The 19,892-nt window shown below is 55.1% G+C and overlaps 1 protein-coding gene across 12 annotated transcripts in view; it reads left to right on the top strand.

Moving 5' to 3' along the window:
• Positions 1–7,304: 7,304 nt before the first annotated feature.
• EBF3 (EBF transcription factor 3) overlaps positions 7,305–19,892 on the top strand; it is a 128,378-nt gene continuing 115,790 nt past the window's right edge. For 9 of the 12 annotated variants that reach the window (XM_074159045.1, XM_074159039.1, XM_074159036.1 and 6 more), the window contains exons 1-4: positions 15,289–15,661; positions 15,894–16,050; positions 16,457–16,520; positions 17,206–17,261. In XM_074159045.1, coding sequence (XP_074015146.1) covers positions 15,528–15,661; positions 15,894–16,050; positions 16,457–16,520; positions 17,206–17,261 — 411 coding nt within the window. In that variant the 5' untranslated portion in view covers positions 15,289–15,527. Of the gene's footprint in view, positions 7,455–15,288; positions 15,662–15,893; positions 16,051–16,456; positions 16,521–17,205; positions 17,262–19,892 lie in introns of those variants that run through there. The other 3 variants (XM_074159046.1, XM_074159043.1, XM_074159041.1) reach the window with 3 other exon arrangements.

Genomic DNA, 19,892 nt, shown 5'->3' with positions numbered 1-19,892 from the left:
CAGACCCCCAAAACTGGTCCATCCATCAGCTGGTGCTACTGTTGGTCTTCTTTGCCTCATGGTTCCAGCCGCTCTCGGCCATGGCCTGGGGCAGTTCCTCTGCTTTGTGCCAGGGTCCAAACGCTGCAAGGAATTCACTGAGCAGCAAACCCCACGGCCCAGGGCAGGCAGGAACACGAGGTCCAGGGAAGGTTTGGTACGTTTGTGTAGAAAACAAGGAGAAAACCACAGCGATAGGAGTAATTAATCATTAGAAAAAGCTTACCAAGAGTTGTTGTGCATTCCCTATTACCCACCTTATTTTTTTTTTTAACCGATACCGTGTGTTGTGCCCATATCCAAAGAGGACCTCGGCGAAGCCCCGAGGGCTGTTTTATTCCAGGGATCAGGTCTGATGGGCTCAATGATTCATAGAGGATCGCTGAAGCAGCCAGGAGGCCGCTGGAAATCACAGCTCCCAGGATTTAAGCATTAAAAGGAAGTGTGCTGTTATGTGTAACAAGTGATTATATGGCACTTAAACAGGAAATCAGATGCTTCTTATACTGCAGTATGTTAGGAAAAGAAACACGGTAATGGGCGAGGTGAGAGGTGGTTAATACCATAATGTTTCCCTGTACGCTACTGGTGGAACCATTCTGGAATATTGCATACAATTCGTAGCATATACATACACGAAAATGTCTCTGAAATATATAACGCTTGCTGAAATGTTGCATGAGGGAGTAAAAGATCACTGTCTGCTACTGTCTGAAAGATGATAAATACCAAGCAAGAGGGCGGCTTTTTCTCAGATGATCAAACTTGACATAATTGTGAATAGCCGGATTAGCACGAGATTCAGTACTTTGCTCAGATTTACAGATGCCGCAACCGGCTGATTACAAGAGCCCCTCAGCTTTCAATGGAAATAAATATATAATTACTAGTTCTTCCTGACTATGTAGGTTAGTTTGAAAATACAAGCCTGAAAGGAGAAATACCACAGGACAGATACAGAACATCTTGCAAGCCGTATTTTTTGTCCCGTTATTTTGAGGATCTGAGCTTGTCAAAGAAAGTTTTAAGATGATAAAAACCAATTAACCTGAGAAATGAGTGCTGGGGAGCTGTGTCTCGGGGGAAGACGTCGAAGCCCATTGCCTGGATCCCCTGAACAAACCACTGGGCTTCAATCTGCCCGGGCAAGCTGGCAGGGCAAAAGGCTCTCCAACTAGCAAAATAAGATTTTTTTCCCCGCCTCCCATTTCTATTAATTTGCATTTATCAAGTTAAATAAAATTTAAAAGCCAGCACATAGCCAGATATGGGCTGTGGGTACCTTTCTTGGGGAAGAATGCTGATGGCTGGGGCTGGGGATGGGGCTGGGGCTGGGGCTGGGGATGGTGACGGGGATGGGGATGGTGACGGGGATGGGGATGGGGATGCTGCCTTGCGCTCATCCCTGGGCTGGACCCCCCGACATGTCTGGGGCTCAGCTGAGGCACTGGGAGAGAAATGCACGGTCTCCCCCTCAAAAGATATGTTTAATTGAAGCAGTGTGAGGGCAGCTGTAAAACCTGACAGGTTTACACCCGCATTATAAAGACAGAACAGAAGAGTTCGTCATCGACTCTAATCAATTTTTCCCCCTTTTTTTTTGTGCATTAAGAGTTCTAGATAAATTGCATGGCAGTGTTTTAAATTGCTGAACAGCTTCAGGTGAACTTTACAGGTGTCAGCTGGCATCTATAAACTGTCCAAGAGTCCTATAAAAGACTGTGAAACAAGAGCAAAATTAGGAGATAAATCTATCACTTAAAAAAAAAAAAAAAGCAGCTAGTGAAGCATATTTTCAGCGTTACTTTTTAACAGGGCGCTGGAATGGAGAATTGCAGGTAGCAAATGGGGGTGATGCTGCTAATATTCAAGGTGCACTAAAGAATTAGTTTAATTATCCCCCAAATTCTTATTTTCTCGGATCTGTGGTATCATGATGGCCAGCTTCACTTCTGTGCTGATACACTAGAACAGGGCATAAGGGGTTACTCCTAAAACATGTATCTTACTTCATGTCTAAATTTCACAGCTATTACAGTAAAATAAACCAATAAATAACAAATGAGCCCTTACCTATATCTTTTATTATTTCTCTTAATAAAAGAGCGGTTAAATATGTGTGCCTTATAAAGTGAGTGTCTGATTGTGAAGTAAATTCAACCAGCAGAACACAATTTTTACTGGTAATGTAACAGAAATCAGCAGGTTGTGGGTATAATTCCACCCAAAACAAAGCAGACAAATAAAAACACACTAAAATCTATTATTTAGTGGGTTCAAAACATATCTAGGCAGGTCTACGAGGTGTTGACACCCGGGACCAGTCGTTTTACCTTGAAAGAAATGAAGGCCTGCATCATTTTTAAACTCGTTTCCTGCTTTATTTGCCGCTTGTGTTGAGCCAAAGTTCATTTTTTGTAAAGCTGCTCAAGCAGGAATACCACCCGTTTTCATAATTTATGCTATAAAATACCCAACCTGAACGGGAACAAATCACCATTCCAATAGTAAGAAACGCCCGGCTGCGCTTTCTGGGTGTATCTTTTTTTGGGGGTGATTCTGGCTGTAAATCACGGTCCCGGATCTGCCGTGGGTTTGACCCTCAGAGGTTCCTCCGGCAGGAGGAGCGAGGAGGCGCCTGAGCCCCGGGGTGTCCAAGCCCCGGCCAGCCCCGTCACCAGGTGCAGGGCACAAAGGGGCGATAGGAGCAAGGGCAAGAAATGGAGTATTTTTTTTTTGCCAGTCCCATCATTTCTAAACCAGCTTTTGGTGGGCACTGGTGGGATCTAAACTCACCAGCTCAAGGGTCCCAAAAGCCTTCTCCTGTTTCTCTTCTCGTACCAAGAGATCATGAACAATTCTCCCTGACGGGTTCATCCCGCTGGATATCACCCTCCGGCTGGCTGCAGGACAGCATCTCGTACACACGATTACTCACAGATACTCACAGCGTTTTTACCTCGTAACTTCTCCTTCCCATACTTCATGTGCGGCTCGGAATGCCAGCTGAGTTACTCAACTTAGATACAGGTTTGGAAGAAAACTGTTTTATATTTATCACTCGCATCCTCTGCTAGGACAAGCACACAGTAAGCGCGCGTAATTGAAGCGGATAACTCCAGCGTACTCTCCCTGCGAGTGTATCGCCACGCACATACATCTTGATTAGATCATTTTCCTTTTAAAAAGGAAGCATTTTTGTGCCGTGGTGTCTAAGATAATTTCCAGCCGAGTCTGCCGGTGGAGTCCTCTGCTAGCAATATTTAAATTCAATATTCTCCTTGCTGTTGTTTATTTTTTTCACAACGTTTGCGTTTTCTTCCCTCATTTTACCTGTCTCCATCAGCAGGTAGCGAGACTCTCGCTCTAGCGAGCGGGCCTGGAGGCAAACATCCCCTGTCGCTGCTCTTTTCTGGTGTGGAACCCTGACACGGGGGGGAGGCGGCTGCCTTTCCCGCTCGCCTGACAGCCTGCTGCTGAAGTTTGCTGGGATTCGGGCTGGCGCGGAGCCCCCCGAGCGCTGCTGCCAGGTTTTCCCTCCAAGCGGTGGCCCCCCGATAGGTGACCTCCCGCCCCCCGACCCCGCTTCCAGGAGGGCTCTGGGCTGTGGGGATTCCAGGCCGGGCACAAAGACAGTTGCTTAAGGAAGGGGCCACCGCTTCAGTCGATGTCCTCGTACATCCCTGACACTTCCCACTAAAGTCTTTAACCTCCCGCGCTAGAGGAGATGACATTACTTTTTTTTTTATGGTTTGGAGAGTACGACCTTTTCCATCATCGTGCTTTACTTACTTCCCTCTCTGCATGAAAAAAAAAAAAAAAACTGGGGGAGATTTCAGCACACAAGGAAAATGGTTTTGCGATTACTAAAACCAGAGTCTTTATACAAGGTTGTTAAAAATAACTCACGAGCCGAAAGTAATCCCTCTTTCAAGGGACGGCTTCGCTCATGCCCTGGCTCTTGTACAAAGGGCTCTCGGGTCGTATCCGAAAAGCGTTTCCATGAGGTCACTCGAAGGTGTGTTTTGCATTTGCATCCTTACACCATCGAGTCCTTGCGCGGAGGAGAAGCGGAGCAGGACTTACCCTGAGGTGTAGGACACGGATCAGGACCGTGCACTCCCAGTCACTTCTCTGGAAACCTTATTGCGGGGGAACTTTGGTGCCCGAGCCCAGCCTCCCGCCTACGGGACGGGTTTAGCGAGCTGCAGGTGTTCAATACCATGTTTTATCCGTGTTGAGACACGGTTGCGGCGTGTCCACTTGAAAAAGAGCCGCCAGCGCGGGCTGCCGGGAGGAATACCCTGGTTTGGGAGCCGCCGAGACGCCCCAGGCTGAAGGGAGAGTGAAACTGCAAAGGTAAGATGCTTATACCGTGGGGAAACGTCACCGCGCGCTTCTGTAGCATCCCCGCAGAGCTGGAGCCGGGAGTTTCGCCGCCTCGGCGCTGAAAGGAGCCACCGGAACACACTGAAGGCTGGAGGTAAGATTAAAGGAGGAGGAATGAAAACTGCTGATAGAGAGCGCGGTGCGTTAAAAAGTGAGCTAAGAATAAAGAGATAAGGAGCACCAAGATGTTGTCACAGTTCTACTCTAATAACTTAAGTAGCTGCCGTTCGACAGCAGTCCCAGAGCACCGTAATTTAATCTAGGAGTGAAGGATGCCAAGAATACACGCGGTGGCAAAATAAAAGGGGCCACTGCTAGCCTGCGAGCAGCCCTGTGACAGCCAGGCCCCCCAAAGCATTTAGGAAGGGTACAATTTGGGTGTTTTAAATACCTGAGGCTGCTCAGTCACCTACTCGTTTGTATGCAAGCTGTTGATGTGAAAGGCTGGAGCATAATCAAGCGTTCCTTTCTGAAGAGCACAACGAGCCTGTGAAAAATATATGATCTTTTTAAATTTTAAAAAGTGGATGGGTAGCGCTCCTCGCAGCGGGAGGGAGAGTGGCACAACCAATTTCCAAGCCCCGCGCACCAGCCAGCTCCTCGGGGGCCGTAGGGAGAGGCGGTGCTTGGCTACGGGGGGTTGGAGGTGAAGGTTTGGGGGAGAGCACACGCCAGCCCCCGTGTGGATGGACGGACAGACAGACAGACTGACAGACTGCCTTGGGACCGGCGTGGGGCTGTCGAGGAACCCGCTTTATAAATATTTTGTGAGCACCTATCTGTCTTAATAAGAGTAGCTCAGCCTCCGTGCAAGAAAAGTCGTTACTGCGCGAGGACAGGAAATTCACCGCTGTTCCCCAACGGGGTGTTTCCAGGGTTGTGGCGAGGTGTTGGGTTGGGCAGAACCAGCCCGGCTCGGGCCTGGAACAACCAGTTCTCCCCGTGTCTCTGCCTCCCGGTTACATCCATGCCGACTTCCCAAAGCCCACAGAGTCCTTTTTTTCTTCCCAGTCAGGACCACTTTTTAAAATGTGTGTGTTTTTCATAGTTTTCCACGTGTCTCGGCTTCCCTGGAATGAACCCCCAGAATTTCCCCAACCCATGCAATGAGTATGTTGTAAAACAGGTAAGGTCCAGATCATCCAGTTACCCCCACGGGATTTCCTAAGGCCACTGTCGGGTGGCTCCGGTTGGGTCACCACATCTCAGGTCCCCCAAGCCCCAGACATGGAGAACCCCACACGGAACGCTGAGCTGAAGCACCTCCAGTAACTGTACACACAGTGGGGACACATGAGGACACCAGAGAGCAGGACCAGAGTTGTGTTGGGTTTTCTAGGTCTAAACCCAACTTTAAGCACCTCCAGCACATCTGGACAGCTGTTTCCCAAGCACTCAGGCTGGTGTGAGCCACAGCCGAGCTCATCCATGGGGGAATTAAGCAGGAAGGACCCTGTGAGGTTCCCCCTGCCCAGAAGCTGAAAGCTCTGGGATGGACACCACCGTGAGGGGTCGTGCTGGCCACGGCCACCACCCCTGTGCCCACCACAGCCGTGGTCTAACGTCCTCCAAACCGACACGGAGGGCTCCTGCCCAGCTGCCCACAGCCTCTCCGCTCTCCTGGCTGCTAAAAGAGGTCACTCTGTGCAAACTAAAGCCCAGATACCAAGGAAGGTATCTGCTGCCAGAATAAACCTAAAGGTGAGCTTTACCTGAATTTATAACAAAAATCAGCACTGATACGCTTATTTTTTACGAATGTAGCTCCATTCCTAAACTGCGGCTTCACTTCACTGCAGGAATCTGCCTGATTGGGAACCGCTGCTTTTGGTTTTTCTCAATACCTTCCCATCTCCTGACTGCACATCCCTTACGAAGGTGCTGGGTCACTACAAAGTCTCCGCCGTAGCAGAGAGGTTGCTAAATCGAACCACAGAATCACAGAATGATAGAACTGCCTAGGTTGGGAGGGACCTTTAAGCTCATCGCAGCGGTTATCCCCTCCTCGAAGGTTAACCAGTACTGCCAGAGTTCCGCTGCTAAACTGGGAGAGGGAGGGGAAGCGCAGAAATAAACAAAATAAGATCTGTTGTAGGCAGCAGCAGCCCTGGGGCGCTGCACCCCCAGGAGCCCCGGGCGAGCCCACACCCAACACCCAGCACCCATCACCCAACACCCAGCACCCAGCACCCAACACCCAACACCCAGCACCCAGCACCCAACACCCATCACCCAACACCCAGCACCCAGCACCCAACACCCAGCACCCATGCGGCCAAGAAGTTCTTGACACCCGGTACCTGCCAACACCGTGCCCGGTGTGACAGAGGGGGGCGAGCTGTAACCATCCGTTCCAGCTGGAGAGGGTAAATTCAATAGTTGTAAGGGCTGCGCCCAGCGTCTCTCCGGCCGTTCCCCCCCCCCCGTCACCCAAAGCCGGGAGCGCTGCTCCCGCACACACCGAGCGCCGCCGGAGGCTGCGGCCCCGCAGGACAAACTGTTGCGTTTTGCTCCGAGAATCCATCCCCCCCCCGCGCCGCCCCGGCCCCAGCCCCGCCGGCCCCCCCCCCCCGCCGGGACCCTCTCCCCACCGGGAGCTCCGCGGGGGCGGGCGGCCGCTCCGCGGGGCGAAGCGGAGGGCAGCCCGCAGGGCGAGGGGGAGGTTTCGGGGAGAGTCCGCGGTACCGGGACGGGACGGGGCGAGGCCCGGATACCCCCCCCCTTCCCCCCCCAATCGCTATCCCCCCCGGGACCGCGCCGCCGATTCCGCCCCCGCGGGCGCCCCGCGCCTCCCGCCCTCCTCCCGCCCGCGCAGCGCGGGGGGGGCGCTTGCGCACTGCTGCGCTCCGCGCACCGCCGTGCCCCCACCGAGCCTCGGCGAGGCTGCGGTGGGTAAGTAGTGTATTAAAGCGCGCAGAGCACACGCGCACTCCTCCGCCGGTCCCCTCCTCAATAAACGCTGCCCTCCGCGCGCGCTGGGGCTTTCCCTCGGACAAACCTCTCCCTGGCCTAATTAGCCGCGAAAGGTAAGCGCCCGCGGCCGCGGGTCCTGCGGCGTCCCCGGCTGCGCGCCTCTGCGCGGGGGCGGGAGGGAGGAAGGGGCGCGGGCAGGCGGAGGAGGGGAGGGGGGCGCGGGTGGCGGAGCGCCCGCTTACCTGGGACGGGCCACACCGCGCGTCTGTGCGCACCGCTGCGCGCCCACCTCTGTTCCGCCTCGCAGTTACTCGCCGGCGGCCGCTTGCGCGCGGGTAGCGCGGTTGGGGGTGGGGGGTGGAGGGGTGCTGCGCTGCGCTGCGCGGGGTCTCCGGGGGCTTTTTCACCTCCCGAGCAGAAACGGGGAGCGCCGGGCGCTGCCGGAGCCGCACCGCCGGGGTGCCCGGGCTAAAAGGCAGGAAGCAATTAAAACTCCTCCTTTCGGATTAACAACCAAAAATTGATCGATCTGTCAGGAATACTGTTGATTTATGAAAGGTGCTTATTTCCTTGGTATGGAGAATTTTATGTTCTCTAGGTGAAACTGAGTTCACCCAGCTCCGGAGTAGATTGATGTTTTAATAAAAATAAATAAAGGGAAAAAGCTAGCCTGGTCTGTGGGGACATCAACTCCCAAATCGCGGAGTTGGACTAACAAATCAAACGGCGTTATCTTTGCATTTCACACCTCTTCATCTAACGCCTCAAAATCGCGGGCAGCGCCGCAGCCTTTCTCCCCCCCCCCCCCTCCCCGAGAAGTTTTAACGCCATGTTTAAAAAGTTCAAATAACAAATAATCGATGCTTCATACCCGGAATGGCAAGGCGGGAGGGGGCGGGGGGGGACTTGGGGATTGGGGGGGGGGGGGGTGCGGGCCCGCCGTGCCTGCCGGCGGCGGCGAGGAGCCGCGGGCGCGTAGCGCGGCCGCCCGCGCAGTGTCCTGTAGATGGCACACCGTCCCCACGCTAGAGCCGCGGACGCCGTCTCTGCGGCGAGAGGGGGAATATGTCGAGCTCAGCACTTGTTGTTTACCCAAAAATAAACGGGCGCCTTTCTTCGGAAATTTCATTTCAAAAATTCCGGCCCCTCCGGGTGCGCGGGGAGCCGCCGGCCGCGCAACCGCCGCGCCTCCCCGCGGGACCGCCGGATGGGGGAGCGCGGGTCGGTTTGGCGCGGGAGGGGTGGGGGTGGGGGTGGGAAGATGTCGGGGAAGCGCGGAGCGGTGCGGAGAGGCGCGGAGCCGGCCCGCGGGGGCCCGGCCGGGCTGGGGGGCAGGCGGGCGCCCCGACACGTTTGTCTTTGCGATGGAAATTGCAGCGGGACAAATTGCTTATTAATAGTCTGGAAGAGAAGGCACTTTCTTTCTTTCTTCTTTTCTTTCTCTGGTTTTATTTCTGCATGGCCCCCAGCTACGCTCCGGGCAGCCTCGCCGCCCGGCGGGTTTCTCTTCATTTCAATATCCTAAAGAAAATGCAAATCACCACGCTGCGGCCTTTTTAAAAAGTTAAATTAGCAACAGCTTTAAGTGACTCCATTAGTATGGAAAACATACAAATGTTTAATGTGGGAATAGCTGCTCTTCCCGAGCGCCGCTCGCCCCGCTCTCCGGCGCGGCCAGGTGGGGGGCTCACGGGGAGCCGCAGCCCGGGGGCTCCCCCGGTAACGCACCCCGCGGTGCCTCCGCGCGTCACCGCTCTGCTCTCCGGGCTTTAATTATTTTAAAAGACCGCTGCGGCTCGCGGGGGAAACGGCGAGGCGGCGGCAGGCTCCGGGGCGAGGGGACGGGGACCTTCCCCCGGCGCCCGCGTGCCCCCCCCCCGGGGCATCCGCGTCCCGCCCGGGTGGCCGAGCGGGCGCTGCCCCGAGCCCGCCGCCCGGGACCGGGGCTTCTCCCGGGCTTTTCTCCGCGGCCGCGCCGCCTGCGCCGTGGCGGAGCGGGAGACGGGCATCCCGGTGCCGGGCGGGGGCAGCTCCCGTTGTCCGCCCCGGGGAGAAAAGCGCTTGTTAAGGCGGAAAGTTTGGCTCCGCGAGTGCGGCGGCGGCCGGCTGCCCGTTCCGCGGGGGCTCCCGCCGGTTCCCCCCGCGCGGGCGAGCGCGTTTCGGGCCGCCCGAGCCCCGCACCGCGAATATCGGGCCGCGCGTTGGCGGAGGATGCTGGCGGATCCCTCCAGGGCAGAGCGAGCCCCGACCACGAAAGAGTTAAGGTTTCCATTATTCAGTAGAGGTCTTGTTAGGATGTAATCTGCATTTTCTAACTACTGCGTAATAAAAAGTGAGAAGTTTTGAGACACCTTTCTTGATTATACCTTTGGCGATACTTTAGGTTTTACATTTAATTTGCATTTTGTTCTTAGTGAATATTGAAGTCTTGAGTGGAGGATTGAATTTTATTAGGACATCTGGACTGACAATATCAAATCAGACACCAACGTCCCAAAGCATGCTAAAATTTCAGAGTTAATTAGAACGAAGTGTGTTTAATTAAAGCCAATTATAATATCTGAAATTATCTGATCGATCCTTGTTTGTTCAGTTGGACTCGGTTTATATTGTTCTCGCCGCACGACAGGACCCGTCCGGCCGCCAACTCCCCGCGGCCCCGCCTGCGCGCCCGCGCCCGTTCCGCGCCCCAGCGCGGGGGCGGCTTCCCCTCCGCCCGCCGGAGCCGCGACCCCCCAAACCCCCTCCTCCCCCGGCCCCGGGGAGCGGGGGAGCGGCGGTGGGCGGCCGCCCCGCAGCATCCCCCGGGCCGCGCCGTCGGACAGCCGGGAGCCGGGCTGCGGCCGCGGGGAGTTTTCCCTTCGGAGGAAAGGCTCCCGTTGGACACGCGGCTGCCAGGGCTGGCACTCGGGCGCGGGGAGAGTTTAAGCCTTTTTATCTTTCTTTTCTTTTTTTTTTTAATTTTTTTTTTCCCGAGAACTAATTCTTGATTTAACAATATTAGGGCGGCAGCCCGCGAAAGCGCGCCTGGAGGTGCGCAGGGCTAAGCGCCAGCTGGAGTAAAACACCCCTGCACCGACGGGGAGTTTCTTTACTCCGAGGCGGCCGCACCACCTCGCCGCGCAGCCTGGCCGCGGGGCGCGCAGGGGCGCGGGAAGGGGCGCGTACGGCCCGCCGAGGGACACCGGGGCGGCCCGGCCCCGACGGCGCCCGGGCAGGGGTAGGGACAGTCCTCCCCCCGAGCCCTGCATCGCCCCCGCCGCGTCCTGCGCGGAGCGCGGAGCCGGCTGCCGCTTCTTGCGCATCCCCGCGCCCGGCAGACGCGGGTGCCTGCCCCGCACCGCTCTCCCCCTCCGGCTTCCAGCCGGCTTTTCCCCGGGCCCGGGGTGCTCGGGAATTTGAATTAAAGTCCTGAAATCAGCCCAAAGCCGGGTAAATAAACGCCGAAAGGCGGGCGGAGGGTGAGCCGGGGCGGCCCGGGGGGCCAGACCCACCGCGCGGGGCGGCCCTTCCGCACGCTCTGCCCTTTGCGGGGCACCGGGGGCCTTTGCCGGTGCAGGAGGGGGTCTGCGCGCCCCGCCACGCCGGCGGGCCCCGGCTCGGCCTCTGCGCGGCCGCCGCTCCGCCGTGGGCTCAGGTTGCGCGGAGCCCCGCGCGAGGGCCGGGCCGGGCCCCCCGCGGCGCTGCGCCCCCCGCGCTGATTACCTCCTCCGCCGCGAATTTACGCCCTGAAGCACCCGCCGGCGGCCGGGCGCGGTACCGGGACATCCGCCGCGCTATTGAAAATACCCGAAAATACAAATTTATCACTCCTCTGCCGGGCGGGAAACAAGAGTTAGCAGAGATTTGTTTCGGTTAAAGCGGGCGTGAATTACACCTCCCGGAGCCCAGCGCGTTAGTAACGAAGGCGCCTTCTCACAATAAAATTGAAATATGCACCTTGGCGAGCGGGCGCGGGCCCGGCCGTGCCCCCCGGGGCGGCGGGGGCAGGCGGAGGGAGAGCCGGGGCCAGCGCTCGCCTCTTCCCGGCGGAACTTCCCGCTGGGAAAGAAGTTTTTGGGCTGGGAGCTGCTGCGGGGCAGGGGACGGGGGGGGGGGGGGGGGGGGGGGGGGCGCGGAGCAGGGCGGCCCGGCCGCGGGGGCTGCGGCGGAATTGCCGGTAAAGTAAATACGGGCTCAAACTTGTGTGATGGAAAACGTGAAATGGAAAAGGGGGGGAAAAAAAAAAAAAGTAAAAAAAAAGTGAAATTATTAAAATAATAGTCCCGAGGGGATTGTCCCGAGAAAAAAAAAAACAAATAATAATAAAGTTTAGGAGAATCCTATACCGGCGGTGGAAATGAGGCTATCAATTTTAATCTGCGCGATCCACGCAGGGCGTGTGATGATGCGTTATTATGCGGTGCGGGGCCGGAGGCGAGGCCGGGCCGCGAGGCGCGATTTACCGCGGCCGCGGAGCTCTGCCGGCCCGGGCGGTGCGGGGGCCGCGGAGCGGGGTCGGGGGGCGGGTGGGCGAGGGGAGGGGAGGGGGGGACGGGACAGCTGGGTTGCGGCCATCTGACCGGCTCCGCCGTGACATCTGGGAGCCCACTGGTGTGTGGCACGCGAATCGCTTGATGTCGCTATTTAAATGCAAATTTGCGGGGGGGATCACTGAAGCCTCACCCCGTAAATTCACACAAAAGGGAGACTTGGCGCGCCGCGCTGGAGGAGGAGGAGGAGGAGGAGGAGGAGGAGGAGGAGGAGGGCTGCGGAGCCGGGAGGGCTCGGGCCGCCCCCGGCAGCCGCTCACACCCCCTGCCCGCCCGGCGCCGGGCCGGGGCCCCGCCGGTTCTCCGGTGCAAGGTGCCGGGGCGGCGGGCATCCCCCCCCTCCCCCCGCCCCATCCCCGCTCCCGCCCGTCTCCTCCGAGCCCGTCCCGGGCCGGGGAGAAGTTGCCGGGGCTGGGGTGGGGGGGAAACGGCTGTACACCCCCTGCCCCCCCGGGATGCCGGCCTGGGAGCGGTGCGGAGCGGGGAGCATCCCGGGCGGGCTCCCGCCGGCCGCGGAGTGACACACACACACACACTCACACTCACACACACTCACACACTCACACACTCACTCACACACACACTCACACACACACACATTCACACACACTCACACACACACACTCACACACACACACACTCACACACACTCACACACACACACACTCACACACACACACACTCACACACTCACACACTCACACACTCACACACACACACTCTCACACACACACATTCACACACACTCACACACACACACTCACATACACACACACACACACACTCTCACATACACACACACTCACACACACACTCACACACACTCACACACACACTCTCACACACACACTCACACACACACTCACACACACACACTCTCACACACACACTCACACACACACTCACACACTCTCACACACACTCACACACACACTCACACACTCACACACACACACTCACACACACACACTCACACACACACACTCACACACACACACACACACACAAAAGCGGAACAAAAAAGCAGCTAAAGTTGGTGAATGATAAAGAGCGTATTTTCCACGCTTTGGGTGCGGGACCAGATGATCTCGAAAATGAGCTGAAATAGATTCAGGCTCAGAGCCTGTTGTGAGGAGCAGCTGATTCCCCCATTTCTGGCCAGATGGCTTCTGAACACAGATTTGCATTCATTTTCGCTTAATATCGTCCAAAATAGTGGGGCAGCTGCATTTGTTGTCAAAAAGGTTTAAAACTCCCTTTCTTTCTGGGGCGGGATCGTTACCTTATGTGATGGGCTTAGGCAACTTTTTTTTTTTTTCCCCCCCTCCTTAGTCAACAGTATCAGATTTAAAAGGATTTGTTTTAAAACCTTCTAATTTGGTAATCAGATTTAAATCGCCCTGGCGCGTGTAATCTGAATTAAAGATACTGTAAATGATTTTAAGCGTTGCGCTTTCGTTCGCGGAGGGAAGACCCGACTCGGGCGTTGTTCTCCGCGGTTTGGGGAACGCGTTACAGTCACCGCGTTGTTGGGCATTTTCCCCTTGTTTTGAGGAGGGGGGAATTTGCCTGCTGGGGGGTGGGGGGGACGGGACCGGCACCCCCCGGCGCCCGCCCGAGGTCCCTAAATGTGTCGGCGCCACCAAATGCCACCTCCAGCCCGAGCACCGCATTGTTTGGGAACTTTGGTTGGCTCGTCCCTCCGCGATAAAAGTGTGAGGGTTTTGTCATCTGCCCCGCTGTCACCTCCGGAGCTGCGGGCTGATCACCAAGACGGGGGTTTTCTTTTAATTTATCGTGAATAGTTTCCATACACTTTGATTTAAGGTTATTAACATTCTATAGACAGTGGCATCTTTAATATGTGGCGATCGCTTCTAAAGACTAATCTCATTACCCTCAAATAGTCATAAAATATGATTTTATTATACTTACGTATTTAATTAGACGGCCAGCAATGTAATGGATTTTGAGATCGGGTAGAGCAACAGCTTTGATAATTCACTTATCTTTGGCAATAGTCATTAACCCCCAACACCAGCAAAATAGATTGCTTTCTAACACATTTTTTTCTTTTTTTTTTTCTTTTTTTTTTTTCTTTTTCCCTTTCCCCTCACCCCTTGGAGAAAGGATCGGGGGGGATAGCACAAATCGGACTTCGATTTTCACCCATTAATTAAAATATTAGCGCGCGGACCTTGGCAGTTCGCAAAAAAATATTGGCAGTTCGCACACACCCACAAAAAAATAATAATAATAATAATTAAAAAAAAGGGAAGTCCTAACCCACGCTGGGCGGAAAATGCTCGTCACTCCAGGCGGATATAAATATAAATATATATATATACACGGACATATAGCTGTGGAGATACGTGTGTGTGTGTGTGTGCGCGTGTGCATGAAGACTTCCAATCCATACGTTTCGATATAACTCTATCTCTATACGTGATGGTGGAGGGGGGGGGGGGGAGCGGGGGTGTGCATCAGCCCACCCTTTGTCCACCCTCTGCCCCAAAACACCCCTCCACGAGGGTCGCGGCCCACGAAGGGGGGGGCGGGGGGGTCACCAGTGGATGGTTCCTGGAAGATGCTTTGAAGAAGGGATTTGGGGACGCGCTCCTGGCCGGCCCCCGGTCGTCCCCCCCCCCCCCCCGTCGCCGGGGGGCGACGGGGGGGGGGGGGGGACGACCGGGGGCCGGCCAGGAGCGCGGCAGCGCGCGCCTGAACCCCACGCTCCATATATGGCCCTGACCCCGCCCACCGCTCGCGTCATCAGTGACGCCACCTCTCCCCGCCGTGGCGGGGGCCCGGCTCCCGGGGAAGGGCGCGCTCCTCGGGGAGGGAGGGCCGGGCTCTTGCGCGCCTCCCGTCCATTCCGTGAGACGCCAACGGGCCCGCGCCCCCCGTTCCTTCTCCCGCGTGTGCCCGGGAACACCTCCGCGGTAATCAGGATCTTTTTTTTTTTTTTTTTCTTTTTTTTTTTTTTCCTCCCCTTCTTCTTCTTCTCCTTTTTTTTTTTTTTTTTTTTCTCCCCTCTCTTTTCCCTTTCCTTCTCCCCCCTCCGTTTATTTGTCTTTTGGAGCAGGAGAGGCTTGCCAGAAAGTGGTCGATTCAGCAGTGTCCTGAAGCTTTTTTTTTTTTTTTTTTTTTTTTTTTTTTTCCTCCCTCCTCCTCCTCCTTCCCGAGGCCGGTTTTATACTAGGATGACACCACGTTGAGCGCGCCTGCAAACAACAACAAAAATATTTATTCTTTTACCCCCCCTCCCCCCCTAAAAAAAAAAGCAACCTCGCAGTGTCGCCGGCTGCAGTTACACTTTTTTCTTTTTTTTTTTCCTTTTTTTTTTCTTTTTTTTTTTTTTTTTTTTTTTTTTTTTAAACCACCAAACTGGAACGCCATCCAACTCGCTGCACAGAAGTACTCAGTAAATTGTTTATGTCGTGCCAATACAGGACAGATTGAAGAAGGAAGCAAGACTTGAACTGGGCTTTTCTCCTACTGATCACAGGGAGTAAAGTCATCTCTTATATTCCAGCCGCCAAGGAGAGAGAGAGAGAGAGAAAATCAAGCAACAACCAACCCACCCCGTATCTGACATTTCCCTCAGTTTTAACCCCTTTTGGTTAGGAGCTGGTTTTGCCCAAATTTGTTTTAATGTTTGGGATTCAGGAAAATATACCAAGAGGTGGGACGACCATGAAAGAGGAGCCGCTGGGCAGCGGGATGAATCCCGTCCGCTCCTGGATGCACACCGCGGGGGTAGTGGATGCGAACACGGCCGCCCAAAGGTACGTCTGCCAAATCCTCTCCCGGCGGTTTTCTCCTCCTGTATTTCTCATCCCGGCCGTAAATCCCCCCCACTCGCGCCCCCCCCCCACCCCCCCCCCCGCCCGCCCCGTATCACTTACAGCCTCCCCGCTCCGCGCCGCTCCGCGCTCCCCGCGTCCCCCCGCGGCCGCGGAGCCTCCGCGCCCCTTCCCCGCCGCTCTCACCCACGCCTTGTCTTGTTTTCTCCCGCAGCGGCGTGGGGCTGGCTCGGGCACATTTCGAGAAACAGCCGCCTTCCAATCTCAGAAAATCCAATTTTTTCCACTTCGTCTTAGCTCTGTACGACAGGCAGGGGCAGCCGGTGGAGATTGAGAGAACGGCTTTTGTGGACTTTGTGGAGAAAGAGAAAGTAAGTCTGCCTGTTATCTTATTTTTTGTATTTTTTTTTTTTTTTTTTTTCTGGAAAACGTTTCGGTGTGATTTAATTGCTGAAAGATAATTTCCGAGCCCGGCAGCCCTATAACGGGGCTCCAGGGGCGCCCAGACCACGTGCGGGTCCCCCCCGTTATTGCGGCCGCTCCGCGCAGATCCCGGGTTTAGAAACTTCTCGCCGCGTCCCCGACTTATTTTAACGCGGGGAAAACGGCAAAACGTGACATATTTGCACCGAGATAATGACATCATCAGCGCTCCGCGAAGTGGGCTGAATTTCTGCAAACTGTTAATTCCCAGCCGCTTCAGGGGCGAGAAAAATGTACGTCAGGAGGAGGGAGATATTTTTCATGCTAAATGTAATTATTTATCGTTACTTGCAGGAGCCAAACAATGAAAAAACTAACAATGGGATTCATTATAAACTTCAGTTATTGTATAGCAATGGTAAGTTGCCGTTACCTCGTTTTTCGAACGCCCGTGTGCCGCAGAAAAGTCTTACTTTCTTTTTCGAGGCCTTTTGGAAAAGGATATAAAGATTTTGAGATTAAAATTACACGCGTGTAAACACGGCTCTTTCCTTGGCATATCAGGAAAACAAAACATAACGGATCAATAAGTCGATGGCACTTCACATGATTAACCGGTCGGTCTTGAAGTGGAAAGTAAAAAAGGGGATCGATAGCTGCTCCAGCAGAACATCACTTTTAAGTGACTTTTTTCACTTTTGCGAATTAATGGTAATTATTGGGACGGGGCGGGCGCAGGGAGCGGGCAGAGCGGAGCCCCGGGCCGGGTTCCCGCGGGGTCCGTCCGCCCCAACCGGCCCCGCTCCCGCCGGGCCCCCCTGAACCCCGGCCCCGGCTGCGGCCGCAAACCGGCCCGGGGGGGTGGGGGCTTCCCGGGGCACGGCCCCCCAAGCGCCGGCTTCAGGAGCGGGCGAGAACTCCGTCACCGGGTCATTTCTGGCTTTTTTTCTTTTATTATTATTATTTTTTCAAATTCTTCTTCTTTTAAATTCTATTTTTAAGCCCGGCGCGGTTGACGGCCTGACCTCACGCTTTCATTATGTCATTTGGGTGGTTCGCTGCTGAAATCCTGATAGGAATTTGTCTCTGCTTTCCCTCCCCAGGAGTTAGGACGGAGCAGGACCTGTACGTCCGTCTAATAGACTCCATGACCAAGCAGGTGAGAAAGTTTGCGCTTTTCTTAACCGGCAAGGGACCGAGTTTGCGTTTTGCCCTCGCTTGAGGGGGCGGGGGGATAATTAGAGCGACGGACGGCACCTACTTCTAATTTACCTGAGCGAGTAACTCGGGTGGCTGCTATCGGAGGGTAATTTTTAAAGCGAAAAAGGTGTGTTGTTGCTGTTCGAGGAAGCGTTGGCATCGTGAGGTGGTGTGTGTGGCATTCAGTACAGCGTCATGCGAACAGATGTTTGATATAATTAATTTAGCAAGGCAGAGAGGAAAGAGAAAAAAATTCCCTCAACTTGCCCAGATTTATTTTTAAATGCACTTTTCCCCCTTTGTAACTATTTTTTTTTTTTTTGTGGCGGTATTTTTCCTCGGTGAGAGGGGCAGAGGGTGCCCCTTCCTCAGGCACCCCCAAACCGGCCGGGGTTAGTCCTGTTCTTTTATAACGCGACGATCGAGTAACGCGAGACGTTTATTTGGATTTAAAAGTTAAATGTGCTGAGGTGAAAAGTCATCTTGTTCTCCTCTAGTCCAGGTTCACCTCTCAGCCCCCCATCTCCATAATTCAAACTCCGTGCTCCAGGGGTCACCCAAACCCGCCCGTTTCCCTGAGAGCAGCTTCTGTTTCTTCCTCAAACCTCTGTCATACCTTGTAAATAACATAATTACAAGCGGTTCCTTATTAAATTATTTAACCTGTCTTGGTCAACTTTTCCGATGATAACTACGTGTTATCGGCGTCGCACCGCAGCAATTAGAGACAGAGCTACTCACCGGCTGTGGATTTTATCAACTTTTGGGTTTTTTTTCTGGAGAGACATTTCATGATTTTTTTTAGTATTTTTTTTTTGGGGGGGGGGGGGAGGACAGTGAGAATAGGGAATAATTTACAGTGTTCTGGAAATCAGACGCCAGAGATGGAAATTAAAACCATTCCGCCCCTCTGCCGGGGTGTAACACCCCCGGGCCGAGGCAAAGCCTGCCCACACGTATTATTTTTTTGCTAACTTTGCGGTCCCCGAGCGAGGGCCGGGAGAGACCTTCCCCGGGCCGGGATGGACCCCGGGCTGAGCCCCGGCGGCGGAGCCGAGCCCGCAGCGGCCCCCGCACCCCGCGCAGGCGGCGCGCACGGCCGCGCTCCCACCCCGCGGAAACTTTCTGCTTCTCTTCGACTAAACCGGGGTGGGATCTCAACCCCTCCAGGAGTGAAATAGCGTGATTTCCTCCCGGAGGAAAGCAGGGCTGGCAGGCGAGGTGCAATTCCTCTGACAAAGGCGAAGGCGTTGTACCCTTCAATAATTATTTCAATCGGTTACAGAGGAGCCCTTTTAAACTCTGGAGCGCTCTCGAGTTGACAATGTGGGTTTATTTCCTTTGTATATAGCGGCTAAATGTTTTCGGAAATCGCTGGAGTGGTCTAATTAAGAGGCTTACTTAGGCAGCTATAAGTTTCGTTACCGGTGAATAAAGGAGCGAAGAGGCTGGGTTTTAAGTACACTTTATCGTTCATTTGGGCTCCGTACCTTTGCAGCAGAAAGAGTGCTGAAAATAAAGGCTTTTAATCTCTCCTCACTGACGGGAGGAGAAGAAAAAAAAAAAAAAATAGCCCAGTAACTGATCAAAGAGTCAATGGCGCTGAACCGACAGTTTATGGATTTCTGTTTGTGCTACAAAATAAAAAATAAATCACTTATAAATACGTGGTTTCATCAGAGGAAAAGTAACAATCACCAGAAGTTATATGGCACGCTGCAACAACAAACACTCGCAGCCACAGGCTGCTTGTTATGTCTGCGCTGTCATATATTACCCCCTCGCTCCGCAAAACAATACCTGGCGGCGGGGCCCCCCCGCCCCGCTCGGCCCCCGCCGCCTCCCGGGGCTGCCCCAGCGGCGGCGCGGCCCCGGAGGGAGCCCTGCTCGGGATTAGGCTCATCATCCCACCCCCCCGCTAATTAACACCGGGGGAGGTTGCAGGGGGCCGCCTCTGCACCCCGGCCCCGGGGTCGCGGGCAGGCGAGCCCTCCCGGCGGGCGGGCAGGGAATGAGGCAGGGAACGAGGGAGGCAGGCAGGGAGGCAGGGAACGAGGGAAGCAGGCAGGGAACGAGGGAAGCAGGCAGGGAGGCTGCTCCGAGCCCGGGCAGGCGCTCCCCCAGCCCGGCGGGCGCCGGGAGCGGAGGGGCGAGCCCGCACCTCAAGCTCCGCACCATCTGTTAGAGCCCATGCTCAAAACCCACTCAGCCGTGCGCCCAGACACTGCCTTTTTACCAGAGAAAAATCATTGTTAGCAGTTTCAAAATAAACACCAGATTGCCCATTAGCACTTTCTTCCCAAATATCATCCGGTAATAACCATATTGCTGCGCGCGCTCCTGGGATTCCTCAGGGCGTTCCGGGCGCTTCTGGGTGGATGGGGAAACGCTCCTGGAACTCCTCCGAAAGGCGCCGGGACCCGCTCGGCGGCCGCTGCCGGGGGGCACGGCTCGGTGGGGCGAGCGGCGGCCGAGCCCCGGCCTCCCCGCTGCCGCTCGGCCCGCACCGCCGGTACCGGAGGCGGTGTCGCGCCGCATCCGCTGCCCCTGTCGTTTAAGCGGTATAATTATATTATTGCTTTTAAAGCTT

Source organism: Numenius arquata, chromosome 15, assembly GCF_964106895.1.
Source record: "Numenius arquata chromosome 15, bNumArq3.hap1.1, whole genome shotgun sequence".
In the NCBI taxonomy this organism is placed as follows: Eukaryota; Metazoa; Chordata; class Aves; order Charadriiformes; family Scolopacidae; genus Numenius; species Numenius arquata.
This window is presented reverse-complemented; position numbering and strand designations above follow the sequence as displayed.